The following is an 18,469-nucleotide window of genomic DNA, read 5'->3' on the forward strand; positions in this document are numbered from 1 at the left end:
GATAAAATGGAAAAAAAAAAAAAGGTAATACAAGTTATATGAATGCCAAATCATATAACTCGTCTAATCTTTTTGCTAATAAAAAAAAAACAGTGATTCAACACTAAAGGTATGTATGACTACTTTCACTCAAGTCAATTCATGTGAGCCGTGCCGTGTGACATCATAAGACAAAAGTGTTATAGGACCCATATGGCCATCACGTGTAGACTTTTGGGTGGTGTGAGAACACTAGCTAGCTTAGATATTATCGTCTAATAAAAAGCTACTCAAACTCAACTGACTGTTGTGAGTTCACTCAAGCAATCAAGTGCAGTACGGAACTCCGGAAATGAAGCTGTATTCGCATCCAATTAGCTCCTGCTCTCGTCGTGTTCGTCTCGCTCTCTACTTAAAAGGTTTATCTAGCTTCATCCAATATTTTTTATAATTCACTTCCATCACTAAAAACTTAATTTCTAACTTAATTCACACTTGTTTTCTATTTAGTATATTTATAAATGTAAAATGTATGAAAGGAAATAGTAAATTGCAGGCCTCAAGTATGAGTGCATCAATATTACCTCCTTCAATGATCCTGGTGAGAAAATAAACTATTAAATATTAATTCATTTCAATTTTCCATTATAACAAATTTTACATACAGAGCTTCTAAAAGTCAACCCTATGGGATATGTGCCTGCACTTGTTGATGACACTATTGTAGTTTCAGATTCTTATGCCATTATATTAGTAAGTAAAATTAATACTTGTTCTTCATTTGGCTTCCTTTTCAGTTGATTTATAACTGATAATATTACAGTATCTGGAAGAAAAATACCCACAACATGCTTTATTGCCTAGAGATCTTTTGAGAAAATCAATAAATTACCAGGTAAATAGGTTGTTCACTTTGACAGTTGACCAATAGTCAAAGTACTAGGATCTTGGATGTGTTGACTTTATATATGTATAGGTTGCAAGTATTGTTTCTTCCAGCATTCAGCCTCTTCAAAATATGGTTTTACTTGTGAGTAGAAACTTGTATTACATTTTGACCAGGCTTGTTTTTGCAATTAGTCTCTTATTTCAGTTTTTACCGTGTTTAAATTGAATAGAATTATGTTGGGGAACTTGTTGGTCCAGAAGAGAAGCTTCCTTGGGCTCAATTTCATATCCGGAAAGGTTTAGTGGGTAAGGATAAAAAAAATCTAATTTTGTATCCATATGGAATAATTTGGAGTTAAATTATTTCAAAGTGTAACATTCTTAAGGTTTTGTTAACTATGATTTTTAATTATGTGATCACTTTTGGTAGCTCTTGAGAAGCTATTAGTGAACTATGCAGGAAAATATGCTACCGGAGATGAAATTTATCTGGTATGTTAAGTCCATTGCAACAAATAATGACTTACATTAGTTTGATATAACTTCTATGAAATAAATTAAGGCTGTGTCATTGACTACTTGCAGTCAGACTTGTATTTGGCACCTCAACTTGATAACGCAATCAACCGGTTCAAGCTTGACATGGTATTTCTTCTCACAAGTTACTAATATGCCAACTTTATCTTTTTTACTTTTAATAAATTTATCCATTCATTGGAGCAGACCGAGTTCCCACTCCTAGTTAAACTGCACAAGGTTTACAATGAAACGCCACCTTTCCAACAGATTTTGGCTGAAACAGGTTCCACAACAGTTTTTTTTTATTATTTTTTACAAGTATTGCAAAAAACAATATTAGTTTATGCATTAAACATCAATTATGGGCTACTTTCAGCTCATTCGACCAATTGACGCGTTCTCTTTTTGGCTGATATTTATTCTATTTGACCTATTCAGATAAAAACACAACTCACATCTACTTAAAAGCAAATGAGTAGAAATTGTCACAAATCTATAAAAAGACACCAAACTCACCATTTTTTTTTTCTTTTTTAAAATATCTAAACTGAGGTAATCTGCATTAAGTTACATGTTTTTGCAGGGTTAATACAACCAATATACTTAGTATACATAAGAAATAAGGTCTCTCAACTTAGTTTTGTTATATTAATGTATGTAAACTTGTCAAACCTACATGAAATTAATGTCCCACAAAACATGTTTTCGTGTCATATTAAACTCCCTAAAATTGACTAAAATGCATATATGCTTGTGAACAAATTTAAAATAATTACTTGCTACCTCTTTAAATCGATCAAAATAAGGAAGTGTGTTGTTTTTATTGTTTACGCTTTTTTATATTACGAAATTGTGGTGAGTTTGAAAGTGATATTCTAGCTAACTTTTGCAATTGTATGCTCACAATATTGAAAAAGCTGAGATTTGACGTTGCGCTAATGCTTTATATTCAGATACATCGGCTTCCAATATTGTGAAGCTACTGGACGCTTAAGGTGCACCATTACCACGTTCGATTTAAGAAGGCACTTGAATAAAAACTAGGAGCATTAGCCTTTGGCTATGATATGTAATGTAATGTAATGTTGTATGTTGCATGTTGTGTGTTGTATGTTTTATGTTAAATGTTTGTTTCTAACATAAAGGTTGTTGGATATATAATGAACAAAAGAAAATCAAACAGTGGGTCGTAGTGAAATCCAAACCAGTCCGATCCTTGAAAGCTTGATCATGTATACGATACTCAACAAATATATAAGGATACTTTCATTGAATCAGCACTAACTCACCAAGCACTCAATTTAATATCCCAACAATTGCTAAATCAAAGAAGCTAATTAGTGTAGACTACTTGACTTACCCCTTTGTTGAGCCTGGTACAACTTGTTTACGCCCAAATGCCGCGTCACTATCACAACCACACCACCACCACTGTTGTTGTTGCCACAATCACTATCACCACTACCACCACTACCTAGCCGCTACCACCACTACCATGAAGTTGCCACCACCATCACTACTGGATCACTACCACTATTACCATTTCTTATTTTGATAATTTTTCTTTATTTTTTAGACAGATATATATATATATATATATATATATATATATATTTGTCATTTGTATTTTAATTCTGCGTCTTACAATTACCAAGGAGTAAGTAATGATTCATTCTGTTACTAGGTTAACCAAATAAGACTATGATTAATGATCCTTTTAATTCGTTTCTCCATTTCATTGCCTCTTTGTTTCATTACCCCCCCCCCCCCCATACCAAACAGACACTTAACTAATAAGTTAAATAATTAAAACACAAGTTATAAAGTAAGATTAAATCACTATATCACTAAACATATTTTTAATTTTATTTATTTAACAATAAGTCAATAACTTAGATATCTAAAGCCATATGAAATAGATGGGAACAAACAAGAAGATTTTGTTACGTGAGTACCTAACAAAGTACGTTATTATTGGTCAAAACTTAACAGTGACTTCAATATGCGGATGATGTTCTCTTGTAATTTCTCCTTATATATTTACGACACACTCTACTTACCCACACATTTTAAGTCCCCTCTGCCCATTCTTCTCCAAGTTCCCGATCCGATCGATTCATGGCAACGCTCACCGGATATTATTGCCTGGTACGTATATCATAACATATTCTCCCTTTACTAATATTATTGCTGTTAACCCGTTTGTGTAACCAAAGAAAAAATGCAACAAGTCTTTGCTACTTAGCAGGTATTTAAATGTTTAATCATGATTTTTTTTCCATTAAGTTATACGTCAATTTAATGTTTTGTTTCTGTGTACAGTTTTGTCAGGTACGTTATATTGAACCTAAGTGTCACATTAATCAACAAGAATGTAAAAAATCGTGTGTTACTAATTCAGATCTATATATATGTATATACCTACTAATGATTATGCTTTGAATAATATTATTCAGGCACCAACCAGTGGTCTGAAACAGATGGTTTGTTTTTACAATTCAGGAAGAAGCAACCTCCCGGTCTCATTCCGCGGCCTTCAAATTTCATGTGCGGTAAGTGTTTACAAATATTAATCTGTTAATATTTTAATAAAAATGATTTAGAAGCTTGTATGCATTAAAAAATTATATCTTAACGACTTTCAACCCATTTGACCCGTTCTCATTTGGTTGATGTATATTTGTAAAGGGTACCCTTTATGAAAAGTTCAACCAAAGACAAATATTTCATTAACCGGAGATGCGTACATATACAGGAGGGATCTTACATTTGTTGATCAAATACAACATAATAGGAAAATGATTCTATCTAGTATTTGAAATACAAATTCAAATTCAAATGTAAAATAAAACAATTTAAACTTTATACAAATTTATTTGGAGGGAACCCGAACTATATTCTAATATGCCCCCGCAAGATGGACGTTTGTGAGAGGAGTCCAATCTTGGATAGAAGTGTATGATAGCGGTGTTTCAACAAGGGCTTGGTGAGGGCGTCCGCTAACTGATCATCACCTTTAATATGAGTAACGCGTATTGACCCAGCTTGTACCTTTTCACGCACAAAATGGAAATCGAGAGCAAGGTGTTTCATTCTAGAGTGAAAAACAGGGTTGGCCGAGTAGTGTGTGGCGCTTAAGTTATTCGCAGTATATAGCCGGTGTGACCGTGGATTTATATCCAAGTTCAGACAACAATGAGATAAGCCATTGCACTTCCGTAGTGGTTGAGGCGACCGCTCGAAATTCTGCTTCAGTTGAGGATCGAGCTAAGGTGGGTTGCCTTTTTGAGATCCAAGCTATTGGGTTAGAACCAAGATAAACAATGTAACCTGTGTGCTTCGATAAGTTTGTTTATCACCCGCCCAATCAGCGTCAGTAAAAGCATGAAGTTGTAATGGTGAGTTACGACGTAAAAATAGACCATGATGTAGAGTCCCATGTACGTATCGTAAAAGTCGCTTCAAGGCTGCCTAGTGTAAGTTCGTGGGATGGTGCATAAATTGAGAAAGTTTGTTTACAGCAAATGCAACGCCTGGACGAGTTAATGATAAATATTGTAAAGCCCCCACATATGATCGATATTCTGTAGGATTAGGTAATGGTGATCCGTCGGTGGTGGTGAGATGGACTGAAGTTGTCATAGGTGTGGAAGCCGGTTTACAATCACTCATGTTAGCCTTAGTAAGAAGATCGAGAATGTATTTAGTTTGAGAAAGAAATAAACCATCAGTGTGAGGAAGAACTTCAACACCTAGAAAGTAAGATAGATTGCCCAAATCTTTAAGAGAAAAACGATTTGCAAGAGAGGTGATGAAGGAAGAAACAACAGATGAATTGGGTCCAGTAATGATAATATCATCAACATACACAAGAATATAGATTGGAGAACTGTTAGAACGACGGACAAAAAGAGATGGATCAGAAATAGTGGGTTTGAAATGGGCGGATATAAGGAATGATTTGAGTTCGACGTACCAGGCGCGTGACGCTTGGCGAAGACCATATATGGCTTTGTTGAGTTTGCAAACATGGTGAGGAAAAGAGGGATCAACAAACCCCGGTGGTTGAGACATGTAAACGGATTCGGTGAGGGTACCTTGCAAGAAGGCGTCATTGATGTCGAGTTGACATAGACACCAATTTTCAGAAGCAGCAAGAGCAAGAATGAGACGAAGTGAGGCCAGTTTAACGACGGGACTAAAAGTTTCAACATAGTCTAGACCCGGACGTTGATGGAAGCCCTTAGCGACTAAACGTGCTTTGAGGCGTTCAACGGACCCACTGGGTTTAAATTTGGTATGGAAAACCCATTTGCAACCAACGAGGTTAGGAGCTAAATCGGGAGAGACAAGTGACCATGTTTGATTACGAAGAAGAGCATCGTATTCTTGTTGCATGGCATTACGCCACTGAGGTTGTTTAAGAGCTTGAGTAATGGTAGAAGGCTCAGGGAAAGGTTGGGTAATTGAATGGTAAAGGTGAAAGTCATTATTATGATATTTTGGGTTGGGAGTGCGATTTTGTCTTGTTTGTCGAGTGGGGACAGTAGGGGGGTTGGAAGAATTGGAATTTGTGGGAATGGTGGAATTAATATTAGATAAATCTTGTTGTGGAATGTCAACAGAAGTGGAAGCATGTGAGGTGGGTGTTGGATCACATGTAGTTGTTTGAAGTGGGGGAACAGATTGGTTTTGGGGAGTTGGTGTGGTAATGGTTTTAGAGATTGGAAATAGATTAACATGAAGCCAAGAATCGGGTTCAGGAGAGGGTGATGTAGGTGTGTTGGTGAGCTTGGGGTATGGAAAGTCTGTTTCAATGAAACGAACATGGCGAGAAGTATAAATTTTATTAGTAAGCGGATCAAGAAGATAATAAGCACTTTGAGATGGGGAGTAGCTAACAAATATGCAAGGCTTGGAACGGAGGTTTAGTTTGTGGTTAGAGTAAGGTCGTAACCAAGGATAGGCTAAGCAACCAAAACTACGTAATTTGTCATAGTTTGGGAGTTTGTTAAAAAGACAAAAATATGGTGAATTATTTTGAAGTGTAGAAGTAGGAAGACGATTAATTAAATAAGTAGCGGTAGAAAAAGAAAAAGGCCAAAATTTCAAAGGAAGATGGGCATGAGAGAGTAATGTAAGTCCCGTTTCAACTATATGACGATGACGTCTTTCAGCATAACCATTGTGTTCGGGTGTATGCGGAGGGGATGTAAGATGAGAAATCCCACAAGAAGCAAGATGAGATGCAAGTTTGATATATTCACGGAGAAGAGTTGTTTAATTTTTGTTTGAAAATAGTTTTCAACTAGACGTTGAAACCTAATGAAAGTGTTGAGGGAGTCGGATTTATGTTTAAGCGGATAAATCCAAATATATTTGGTGAAGTGATCTACAAATATTATGTAATATTTGAAGCCATCAATGAAGGTAATTGGAGATGACCATACATCAGAAAATAATAATTCTAATGGTTTGTTAGATGAAAGAGAAGAAACATGAAATGGAAGCTTATGACTTTTATTGATGCAACATGAATTACAATTATTTTTGAATGCTTTAATAGTAGGAACAATAGAAGTTAGATGTTGTAAAATTTGATAATGCGGATGTCCAAGTCGGTGATGCCAAAGGCTAGACTTATTTTGTTGCATATGAAAGGCAATGGGTGGTAGTGTAGAATGAAGTTCATATATCCCACAACTAGCCATTCCCCGGAGTAGAAGTTGATTTGAGCGGAAGTCCTTGATAAAAAAATGGAAAGAATAAAACTGAATTAGTATGTTGTTGTCAACATATAATCGAGAAATAGAGATTATATTCTTTGAAATAGAGGGGACACAGAGAACATTAGTTAAAAGAAAAGAAGTATTAGCAAAATGAAGAACCAAAGAACCAACAGAGTGATAGGAAGAGACGAACCATCGCCGATGACAAGTTCATCGGTACCATCGTAAGGTGCATGTAGTGAGAGGGCGTTCAAATCATTAGTGATGTGATGAGATGCGCCACTATCAAATAGCCAAGAAGGGTTGCTGGAGGTTGTGGTTTGAACTCCCATCATGTGGGCTTGTGGTGTATTGTGTCCATGTCGTGGAAGAGCTGGAAGAACAACTTGAGGGTACTCTTTCTTGAAGGTAAAGCATGAGGTTAGTGAATGTCCTTGTTTAAAGCAAAATTGGCATTTGCCCAAGAAAGGGCGGCAGTAGTCGGGTTGTTCGGGTTGGGTGTGGGTAGAAGGCCGGCATTTCGGTTGTTAGGATATGAGTGATTTCGAGTTGGCCACTGTTTGGAGGATGAGCGGGTGTGAGCGGCAAAAACTGATGTGGGTTGGTGTATGTTGGGAGTTGATGCATTGGTTTTGGTAAGAGATAACTCATGGTTAATGAGTTTCTCATGTAGTTCGTGAAATGATATTGGGTTTTCCCTAGCGTGAACGGCATCAATGACCGACTTGTACCCGGTTTGATCTAAACCAGTGAGGATAACATCAGTGATATCTTCGGAATCCATCGGCTTCCCAAGAATTGAAAGCTCATCAGCAAGTGTTTTTACCGACTGCATGAAATCGGTGATGGATTGGTCTTGAGTTTTGGCAGATTGTTTTAGCCGATATTGAAGCTGTTTAATATGGCCACGAGAAGTTGAGGCATATGTGTTGGGAAGAATTTTCTAAGCCTCAAAAGATGAAGGAGCATTGTTAATGAGTGAAGCAATGGATGGGGATAAACTTCCGACGAGGGCACCAAACAAGAGACGGTGTTGCCGGAACCAAGCGGGATAAGCGGCATCTTCAGTTGAAGCCGGTGACGGGTGAGAACCGTCAACAAACTTGTAGAGGTCTAGTCCCTGAAGGAGAGCTTCTACTTGAGTTTTCCAACTGAAATAGTTAGTGGAGGTGAGTTTGAGGGAGGAGGGAAAATGAACAATGGTAAGGGATGGTGTTGTGAGGGGAAGTGTGGTGGCTACGGTGGAAATGGGACTGCTTTCAGTACTCATGTTTAGGAAATTAGGTAGTGGCTGGAAAAATAAATGTGATTTGAGAAGAAAAATTTCTGGAAGTTTTAATCGGAATAAAAGGTCCTGGGCTGATACCATATGAAAAGTTCAACCAAAGATAAATATTTCATTAACTGGAGATGCGTACATATACAGGAGGGATCCTACATTTGTGGATCAAATACAACATAATACGAAACTGATTCTATCTAGTATTTGAAATACAAATTCAAATTCAAATGTAAAATAAAACAATTTAAACTTTATACAAATTTATTTGGAGGGAACCCGAACTATATTCTAATACCCTTATGTTGGCGGGCTCTGGCCTGCCCCGACTTGACCCGCTAGGAACTCATTCTACACATATTTTTCCAGGCAAAGCTAGAGACAGTTGAAAAGGTTTGCAACATTGTGAGAACACAACTGACTGTAAAAGATAACGTTGCGGTTACCTGTGAATCAAAGTTCGTTGAACTAGGTGCTGATTCACTAGATACGGTAACTCTAAATTAATAAACGAATAAAATTTATGTTAAAGGTTCACTAGAAACTATAAACTTATGTAATTCTGTTATTTTTTGTTTGCAGGTTGAGATTGTGATGGGGCTTGAGGAAGAGTTTGGCATCACTGTGAGAGAGGAGAGTGCCCAGAGCATAGCCAGTGTTCAAGATGCAGCCGATCTTATTGAGAAGCTCCTCGAGAAGAACAATGTGTAATATATTATTAGAAAGATTCCCGTCTTTTGTTTCTGGTTACTTTTAGCTGTTTCTTTGTTGCGCACGTCTGTTTTGGAATGCTGGTAGTTGTTTTAAAGGTTAGATGGTATGCGGTTATAGAGTTAGATTTTGGTCATTTTTGAAGAACTTGCTTTCATTATGCTACTTGGCTTGACATAATTAAGTCTTTATCTTTTTTTACATACAAAAATTCACATGTGAATTTGCACTTGCTAACATTAGTTTATATATATACATGTAATAGTGTGAGTGCATACGTTACAATATATTATTTCTCTAATTAAAATAATGGCAGATAAGTAATCTCTTTCTCTTCTTTGATTCAACATAAACTGTTGTCAAACATGACTCGGTTCATTAACTTTAATAGTGTCAGTGGATTGAATTAAAGCAAGTTGCTTCCTTAAAGCTGCAAGTTCTTCACCAGCATCACATATAACTGCAGATTGTCTGCCTGATAAATGGCCCCATCCATGCTGTCTAGATGATTGACCAATTTTGACCACACTCGACAACGTAACTTCCAAGCCTTGAGAAGACAGGAATATAGCCAAAACCTGTTTTTAAACCCGTCTTATAATTTCTTCATTAGATAAAGTCATTTACGGGTCCATTGGAGTCAACTCACATATGTGTGGTCAAAGAGTCAACTCACATCTACAAGTTTAATTAGTTTAAGTATATAAATAATTCTCAACAGGAGTAATGACCCTTGTCCCTCAATATAATTATAAACTGGTGAAGTGTATGCAATTCAAAAGTATTTAATAGCTAAGACAAGTACATTACAGTAAAGTATACATTTATGAATATGTATGATTTAGTTTACCTAATTGCTAAAATTCCAAAGAGTAAACTTATTTAGTGAAATTACATGTGTACCTAACATGGAGTGAATAGTATGCTCTTTAGTTAGATAAGCTAAGCATTACATGTGATAGTTAATGTGAAGTTGCATATGATATATCGAGGACAATGACCAAAATAAGATAATGAGCCTCACATGATATTGAATGAAAAAAACCTTCAAAGGGACCTAAGTTTTAAAAGTTCACAATTGCGTCAATGAACCATGTGAGGATGTGTAGAGGAATTTGATCTTCCACAAGTAAGATGGTAGCATCCATTCCAAGGAGAATATTCAAACAAGAATTTTGGTCATATATAATTGAAAAGGAGAAAATTACCAAAATAAGCGTTTATGAAAACGTTTTTTAGGTTTTAGATGCCATTTGTATGAAATTCCCAAAATAGGTATTATAATCTAGTCGTGATGAGTAGTTTGTATAACCAATTAAAACTTGACACATGTTTTTAAATTAACCGTAACGAACATATTTACTAACCATTTACTCATCACGACTAAATAAGTTTTATGCCCCGTAATTAACGTTCACGAGTAGTTCATAAGTTCTTTAGGCGCGACGAGTAGATTGTAATGTTAAACTAGTCATGGCTAGTTAACTACTAATAAACTATTCGTATAGGAAATGTAAACCAGGTAAACTAGTCGTCGCGACTAAAGGACTTATGAATTACTCGTGGGCGTTGATTACGAGGCATGAAATTTATTTAGTCTTGACGAGTAAATGATTAGTGAATCTGCTCGTTACAGTTAGTTTAAGAGCACGTGGCAAGTTTTAACTGGTTCTACAAACTACTCGTGTGTAATCATAAACTACTCATCATGACTAGTTTATAATACCTATTTTGAGAATTTCTTGCAAATGATACCTAAAACCTGAATACCGTTTTCATAAATGCTTATTTTAGAAATTTTCTCAATTAAAAAATCAATATTCAAACGGTAAAAAAATTATAAAATTTTATTTTTAAATCCGCCTCCCCGGCGGCTATATATTAATAAATATGTAACATTTTTAAAATACTATAAATACAAACACACAAACACAACTTCACATTTTCTCTAACCAGCTTCTCAAAATTCTCTGTTGGCCTAAACAGATCAAACAATCTTATCAAACGAACACGAGATATTGGGTTGACAACCTATGACTCTTTTCATATAATCAAACTAATAATCTAGACCCTATTTATAGATCTACTAAACTTGTTCTCAAAGGCAAACCTAACTTGGAAAACAAGACAAACTTATTCTAGAATAATCCATAATATTCTTAACATACTAAACAAATATTAATATAAAACTTAACAAAACAAACCCCGAACTTGAATCACTTAACAAATCAAGAGTAATTCTTCATTTTCTTCATTCACCTCCTTAATTGTAACGATTCCGGCAAATTCAGGTATACCCTAGCCGGTATATACTATTTACGTGTCATTTAAATATTGATTATATGAGTTATAGTACGTATATACGAGTATATATGATTCATAGTACGAATCATACTCGATTATATAGTGAATCGTATTGGAATTACAATTAACCAATGAAAGATTATTGAAACCCGAACGAATCGGGAATTACATTATAGACGAAGTATATAATGTTTAGTGATATTTACGAAGTATTAATGCTTCGGGATAAGTAAATTGTAGCACAGAAAAAGGATTTCGATTTAATGGTACGTCGGTACGTTAAACGAAACCTTTAACACCAAACCAAGCAAGAGACGATCAATCAAGCCGAAAAAGATGCGTAATTATTAATAATATGATGTTTTAATGTCATGTGTTAAGTTTTTAAAGTTTTTAAATCAGTTTTATATAAATTTTATGTTAACCCGAAAAACAACCATTTTAGGCTCGTTTTAACCCGAATTACGAGTTTAAACGAGAAACGAACTGAACCAGATTATCCACAACATTATCCGGATTACACAATCCAAATGTGTGGCTAATATTGAAGTTGTGGGACCCACCCCCCACACCACCATATGGCCGGCCACCCCCCCACACCCCTTTTACACATTCCATTTTTATTTTCTTTCATCCAAACTCTCTCAAACTCTCTCAATCTTCAAACCTTCATCCAAGATTCATCCATTTTTCACCAAGATCTCAAGGTATATGCATGAATTGATTCTTGAATCTTGTTTTTAATTTCATAATTCTTGAGAAAAGGAGGTTTTCATGTGAAAAATGGGTGAAAACCCGAGATGAAACCGATTCTCGTATGATCAAGGGATGTATACAAGTTATACAAAGGATCTTGATCCAAGTAATTAGTTAAAAATGTTTAGAATGAATTTTTACGGTTGAAATCTTGTCAAATGAATTTTCCATGTGAAAGACGAGTGAAAATCCGAGATGAAACCGACTCTTGCATGACCAAGAGATGTATACAAGTTATACAAGGGATCTTGGTCCAAGAAATGAGTAAAAAGAGTCGAGAATGGATTTTTACGGTCAAAATCGTTGTTTTGATGTTTTAACCGACACTAGGAAAGAAATGGCTTGATTGTGGGTATAACTTGCTTGGTGTGGTGTTGATGTGCTTGTAAGTGTTGTATCTAGCAGCTAGCAAAGGCTAGAAACCGAGATCCTTGCGATCTAAAGCTAGAACACACAAAATAGTTCGGTTTTCGTGTGTTTATGAAATTTGGACAGATTTTCGTGTGCTTAGAGTCGGGTCACGAAATTTCACAGAGATGATCTACACATGAAAATATGAGATCTGTGAATTTTTGGTAATTTTTGGATAAACGATGAATATTTGGTGAATTTAATGCTCGGTTTTGGCCAAAAATAGTGAAAAATAGCAAAACATGATGAAAAATTCCGGAAAATTTAAGATAATCTTTTTATAACATATAAAAGTCACCCACAAAATTTGAGCTCAGTTGGAAAAGTCTAAGTAGGCTTTTCGGTGAAACGAGTTCTAGGGCTTTCTAGCTCGGTTTTGGGTAAAATGGCTTGAAAAATAAGTTTTAAATTCTGGAAAAATTCCAGGAAGTTATGAGGATGATAGAGATCATCCCAGAAAAATTTGGGATTTTTCTAAAGTGTTTTGGTATTTTTGACATATTTAGTGTTTTAATAAGATTTAAAAATAGATAAATAAATGTAAATATAGGAAAATAAATCTGAAAAAATTCCAGGAAGTTATGAGGATGATAGAGATCATCCCAGAAAAATTTGGGATTTTTCTAAAGTGTTTTGGTATTTTTGATATATTTAGTGTTTTATTAAGATTTAAAAATAGATAAATAAATGTAAATATAGGAAAATAAATCTGGAAAAATTCCAGAAAGTTATGAGGATGACAAGGATCATCCCAGAAAAATTTGGGATTTTTCTAAAGTGTTTTGGTATTTTTGATATATTTAGTGTTTTAATAAGATTTAAAAATAGATAAATAAATGTAAATATAAGAAAATAAATCTGGAAAATTTTTTTACAAAATTCCTTACTGTCAAATTAAGTTTTGTGCAAAATTTCAAGACCCGAGACTAATCGGGTAATTATTTGTGCTAAAAAGAACATAAAAACAAGTTTTTAAAGCTTAAAACGTGTAAACCGGCAAAGTTCGCATAAGCGAGCTGACTGGTACATGAAAACTCTAAAAATGGACTATTTCATAAATCTAAGTAAATTAAGTAAAAATAAATCATCCGAAAATAATTCGGATGATTTGGGTAATTTTACCCGATTTTACCGTTTCCGGCACCGAAATGACGGAAACGGGCCCCACGGCCAAACGGGGTGTCAAACCGAGCTATAATTTCATCACTTTAACTAAATTGACTGGCAAACTCTAAGCAATGTCACAATCTGAGTCCTTAGAAGTGTCACGGGGTTAACATTGTCCCCGAATCGAGTACAGTACTGGGTTAACAATGTTCCCAGATGTACCGATTGATACGTATTTAAGTTATGGGAATTATATAGTAACGACTAGATATTATATTACAGATCCAGGCACGTAGCTGTTCCTTATATTACTCACCGACTCACAAAAATGTGAGTTTTCACGAGCCCCTTTTAATGAATTGTTTTAATTATATTTTCCCGGGGCGGAAAACATGTCTTATTTAAAGTATTTATGTACATACCGATCGTATGGAAATACTTGTACATATATATATATATATATGGACTGATGCACAGAATATATAAAATATTTATCATGTGTTATTGTTCTGGGGTAACATAGTTCCCAGGGGTTATTATTGTTCTGGGGTAACATAGTTCCCAGGGGTTGTTATTGTTCTGGGGTAACATAGTTCCCAGGGGTATTTATTGTTCTGGGGTAACATAGTTCCCAGGGGTTATTATTGTTCTGGGGTAACATAGTTCCCAGGGGTTGTTATTGTTCTGGGGTAACATAGTTCCCAGGGGTATTTATTGCTCTGGGGTAACATAGTTCCCAGGGGTTATTATTGTACTGGGGTAACATAGTTCCCAGGGGTTGTTATTGTTCTGGGGTAACATAGTTCCCAGGGGTATTTATTGTTCTGGGGTAACATAGTTCCCAGAAAGTCAATGGAAATGTTCTGGGGTAACATAGTTCCCAGCATGATTATATTGTTAATAAATGATTATTAAAATGATTTGTCAGTGTTTATTTAAATTAGTGAAACTCACCAACTATTCGTAGTTGACCCGTTTTCTTTACATGTTTTCTAGGTATGCCCAAGTTGGAATGATTGATATGTGCTTAACTATCTGTGCTACCTGTTGGAAGCTTGCTGCTCTATGTTTTGTAATGAATTTATTAATGTCTTATTGGTAATATATGTATGTAACACCTAGACAGTAACGCAACTCGCAACAATGTAATATGTTATAAATCAATGTAGTGGTATTTTCTTTATAAGCAATGTTGTTGATATCAGATGCGTCTGTTGCATCCCGAGTACGTTTCCGCTGCGGTTACGGGGTGTTACAGAACTTGGTATCAGAGCCATTGGTTATAAAGAATTAGGATGTCTGAAAAAGATACCTAAAATATAACCAGTAGCTCAAGTATTATAGGATCTGAATATCAACTAATAATATATTGTGACGAGATCGGGATGAACTTGGATGGACAAGTGGGTTATTATGGTCCGGAACATAATAACAGACTTGTCTGCACGAGGGAATTCAGGAGAAGTCACGGGGAATTTAAATAGGTAAAAATTGGCAACATATGTGTAATTATATGATAATATTATTATGTGGTAAAATTGTATAAGTAAGTGCATGTTAATTTGATTTTGAATTACGCTATGAAAAGGGACTATATGTTTGTTAACTTGTGTGCAGGTAAAAATGGCAAGAACACCTAGTGTGTCGACGGAAGAGGACCCGGAAGAGGTCAGTTCCGGGGCCTCTGGAAGCCCAAGTGTAGCACCCAGCTCCGAGCCTTCGGAGGCTAGTCATAGTACTTCTAGACAGACCACCCCAGCTAGGAGTGCTAGTTTACCCTCCCCTGCTAGGGTTACCAGGTCTCCTACCCCGCCCGCACCACAGACCGCCCCGATTCCCCCCAGACACGGTCCCCGCCTCACGGCGCGGATCAGTGCCCCGTATGTCCCGCCCACAGTTACCCCACCCAGATCCACATACCACCGGGGCGAGTCTTCCCGCCCCCAACCCGAGCCTGCAACCCTACCTGTGTGGGGTCTTCCAAGGCAGGAGCGGGACATGGCGGCTTGGCTACGTGTTCTCACCGAACAGGTGAACGAGCACTCTGCCGCCCTGGTCGTGGGGGTACAGAGGCGGGCGTACCTCGGGGACAGCATACTGGACCACCAGTATGCTATTAACCAGTTAAAGAGGGAGTGCTCATACTCCCACTGGTTGATCGGCCAGATGGAAACCCGAATCCGGGTCATGGCGGTGGTGTTGGTGGTGCTGGTGGCGGTGTTGGTGGGGTTAGTTTACCACCATGTGTAGATGTGTTAGATGGTAGAATCTTGAACCGCTTTTTGATACTCCATGTGAGCAGTTAGTGGTGATGCTAACATGGAGTGAATCTTGTTTAGTTATGATACAACCACTGGCCCATAGGGGGTCTCTTGTAGGGCATATCATTATCGATACTTTTGGGTATCATTCAAGCACTGACCCATTGCGGGTTATGTCGAGGATGATACCAACATAGGCCCTTTGTATTAAAACCTAGTTATGTAATGTTGACTGAAAGTATGTAAACTGATGTTTGTGTAATATGAATCAATGTTTACTAATGAATGAAATATGTATTGTGTTTTATGATTTGAGATGGTATTGATTATATGTATTTCTTTGATGATTGTGTAGAATGGCACCGAAACGATCAACGAAAATATCGGAAGTAGATGTGAGCCGTTTGATTGCTCAACAGTTGGAGGCGGCGATACCGGATATAGTATCGCGCATCGCCGCCAGTATTAATAACTCGACCAATCCAACCCCTCCGAGCAATCAAACGCCCATAAATAATGACGGGGAACAAAATGCTAATCCTCCAAGGAATGATAACACTATTCCGAGTAATGACGCACCGCCTAGGGTGGTCGTTACTGACAGCAATGGCCCTATACCTACGGTAGAGACAAACCGTACGGAACCAATTCGTGCATCCAGGGGATGTTCGATCAAGGATTTCATGTTGTGCAAGCCATTAGAGTTTAGCGGGTCTGAAGAACCGAATGGGTTAGTTAAATGGATAGAGAAAATCGAATCAGTGGTGAATATTAGCAACTGTCCCGAGGATTGTATCGTTAAGTACGCCACCTGTACATTCACCGACCATGCCTTGACATGGTGGAACACCATAGTACAGACTCGAGGTCAGGTGGCGACAAACCATATGACCTGGACGGAGCTTAAGGCTCTTGTGTTGGAACATTTCTGTCCAAAGAATGAATTGCAGAAACTGGAAAATGAGTTGTGGAATCTGGAGATGAAGGGGGCGGACCACTTGGGTTATACCAATCGGTTCAATGAACTGTCACGATTAGTACCGTGGTTGGTCACCCCGGAGACGAAGAGGGTGGAACGTTATATTTGGGGACTTACTCCAGTAGTGAGGAGTATAGTCAACGCGGGGGGACACCGGACGTATGAAAGTGCAGTGACACAGGCTGGCATAGTCACGTATGATTTCTTGCGGAGCGGATCACTAAAGGTGACAGGAGAATCCGCTGGGGGAAAACGGAGTGCGCATGATCATAGAATCCAAGAAAAGCAGCAAAACAAACGAGCTAGGCCCGCTGCCCAGAGCTATGCCATGACTAGTTCGGGCGGAAGGCAAGAACCGCAGAAGGGAACGTTTCCTAGGTGCGGGAAATGTGGTTACCACCATATTGGCGTGTGCAAGGAGGTGGTGTGCCACCGATGTGGCAGGGTTGGACACTACGCACCAAATTGTAAGACAAATCTGAACAACCTGAACCGACAACCACAACCTATTCGGGCGCAACCATTTAGAACTCAACCAGCCCGACAGCAGAACCCGCAAGGAAACCAGATGGTGACCACTAGCCGTGCTTGCTACGAATGCGGCAGCACGGATCACTTCAAAAGGAACTGCCCGAAACTGAATCAGGGAGGAAACGGGAGACAACTCGCGGGTCAGCCATCGTCGTCCAATCCGGCGCGAGGCCGAGCATTTGTGATGGGAGCGAACGAGGCGCGCCAGGACCCCAGCGTAGTGACAGGTACCTTCCTCGTCTCTGATCATTACGCTTCTGTATTATTTGATACAGGCGCCGATAGAAGTTTTGTCTCCGTTAGATTCCTTTCGATAGCAAACCTTCCTATTGGTGAAACCATAGAACCTTACACCGTAGAAGTCGCTAACGGTAAAACCATGATAGTTAATCGGATTGTTCGGAATTGCCCTTTTTATTCTGAGCGAACAATCCTTCCTGATTGACTTGTTACCGGTAGAATTGGGTAGTTTTGACGTGATAGTGGGAATGGATTGGTTGGCACGTAACAGGGTAGAAATAAACTGCGAAAAGAAAACCGTCAAGATCCGGGTGTCGGATGACGAGGAGGTATTAGTGCATGGAGAAAAATCCGGCACCATGATACCATTTATATCCCATATCAAGGTGTTGAAATATATACGTCAGGGATGTGTGGCGTATCTAGCGAGCCTGACGGCCGCTGATTCTGAGGAAAAACGGGTGGACGATATTCACGTGGTACGCGAATTTCCACAAGTTTTTCCAGAGGAACTTCCTGGATTACCGCCAACCCGACAGGTCGAATTCAGAATCGATCTGTTACCACAAGCTGGCCCTGTTGCTAAGGCCCCTTACAGACTTGCACCGTCCGAGATGCAAGAATTATCCAACCAGTTGCAGGAATTGTTGGATAAGGGATTTATTCGTCCCAGCTACTCCCCGTGGGGTGCACCTGTACTATTTGTGAAAAAGAAGGACGGAAGCCTTCGAATGTGCATTGACTACAGGGAATTGAATAAGTTAACCATCAAAAA

At 37.7% G+C, this 18,469-nt stretch overlaps 1 protein-coding gene and 1 pseudogene across 1 annotated transcript; both read left to right on the plus strand.

Annotated features, from left to right (window-relative positions):
- Positions 1 to 207: 207 nt before the first annotated feature.
- LOC143634228 (glutathione S-transferase zeta class-like) lies at positions 208 to 2,416 on the plus strand. The gene is made up of 10 exons (XM_077102371.1): positions 208 to 398; positions 536 to 580; positions 647 to 732; positions 803 to 874; positions 956 to 1,009; positions 1,098 to 1,173; positions 1,298 to 1,359; positions 1,453 to 1,512; positions 1,591 to 1,669; positions 2,340 to 2,416. Exons 1-10 carry the CDS (start codon positions 332 to 334, stop codon positions 2,378 to 2,380), a joined length of 642 nt encoding a protein of 213 aa, XP_076958486.1. The 5' UTR covers positions 208 to 331; the 3' UTR covers positions 2,381 to 2,416.
- Positions 2,417 to 3,866: 1,450 nt separating this feature from the next.
- Positions 3,867 to 9,105, plus strand: LOC143634221 (acyl carrier protein 1, chloroplastic pseudogene; annotated as a pseudogene).
- Positions 9,106 to 18,469: the final 9,364 nt, after the last annotated feature.

Source organism: Bidens hawaiensis, unplaced genomic scaffold (genome assembly GCF_021521415.1).
Source record: "Bidens hawaiensis isolate Kalapana, Puna unplaced genomic scaffold, B.hawaiensis_p1.1 tig00007035_1, whole genome shotgun sequence".
Taxonomy (NCBI): Eukaryota; Viridiplantae; Streptophyta; class Magnoliopsida; order Asterales; family Asteraceae; genus Bidens; species Bidens hawaiensis.

Bases quoted from the DNA above. Each gene is read 5' to 3' on its own strand.
- LOC143634228 (XM_077102371.1), top strand. From the start codon at position 332: ATGAAGCTGTATTCGCATCCAATTAGCTCCTGCTCTCGTCGTGTTCGT. The intron at 1,513-1,590 runs GTATTTCTTCTC...TCATTGGAGCAG, and splicing joins ACCGGTTCAAGCTTGACATG to ACCGAGTTCCCACTCCTAGT. The intron at 1,670-2,339 runs GTTCCACAACAG...CTTTATATTCAG, and splicing joins ACAGATTTTGGCTGAAACAG to ATACATCGGCTTCCAATATT.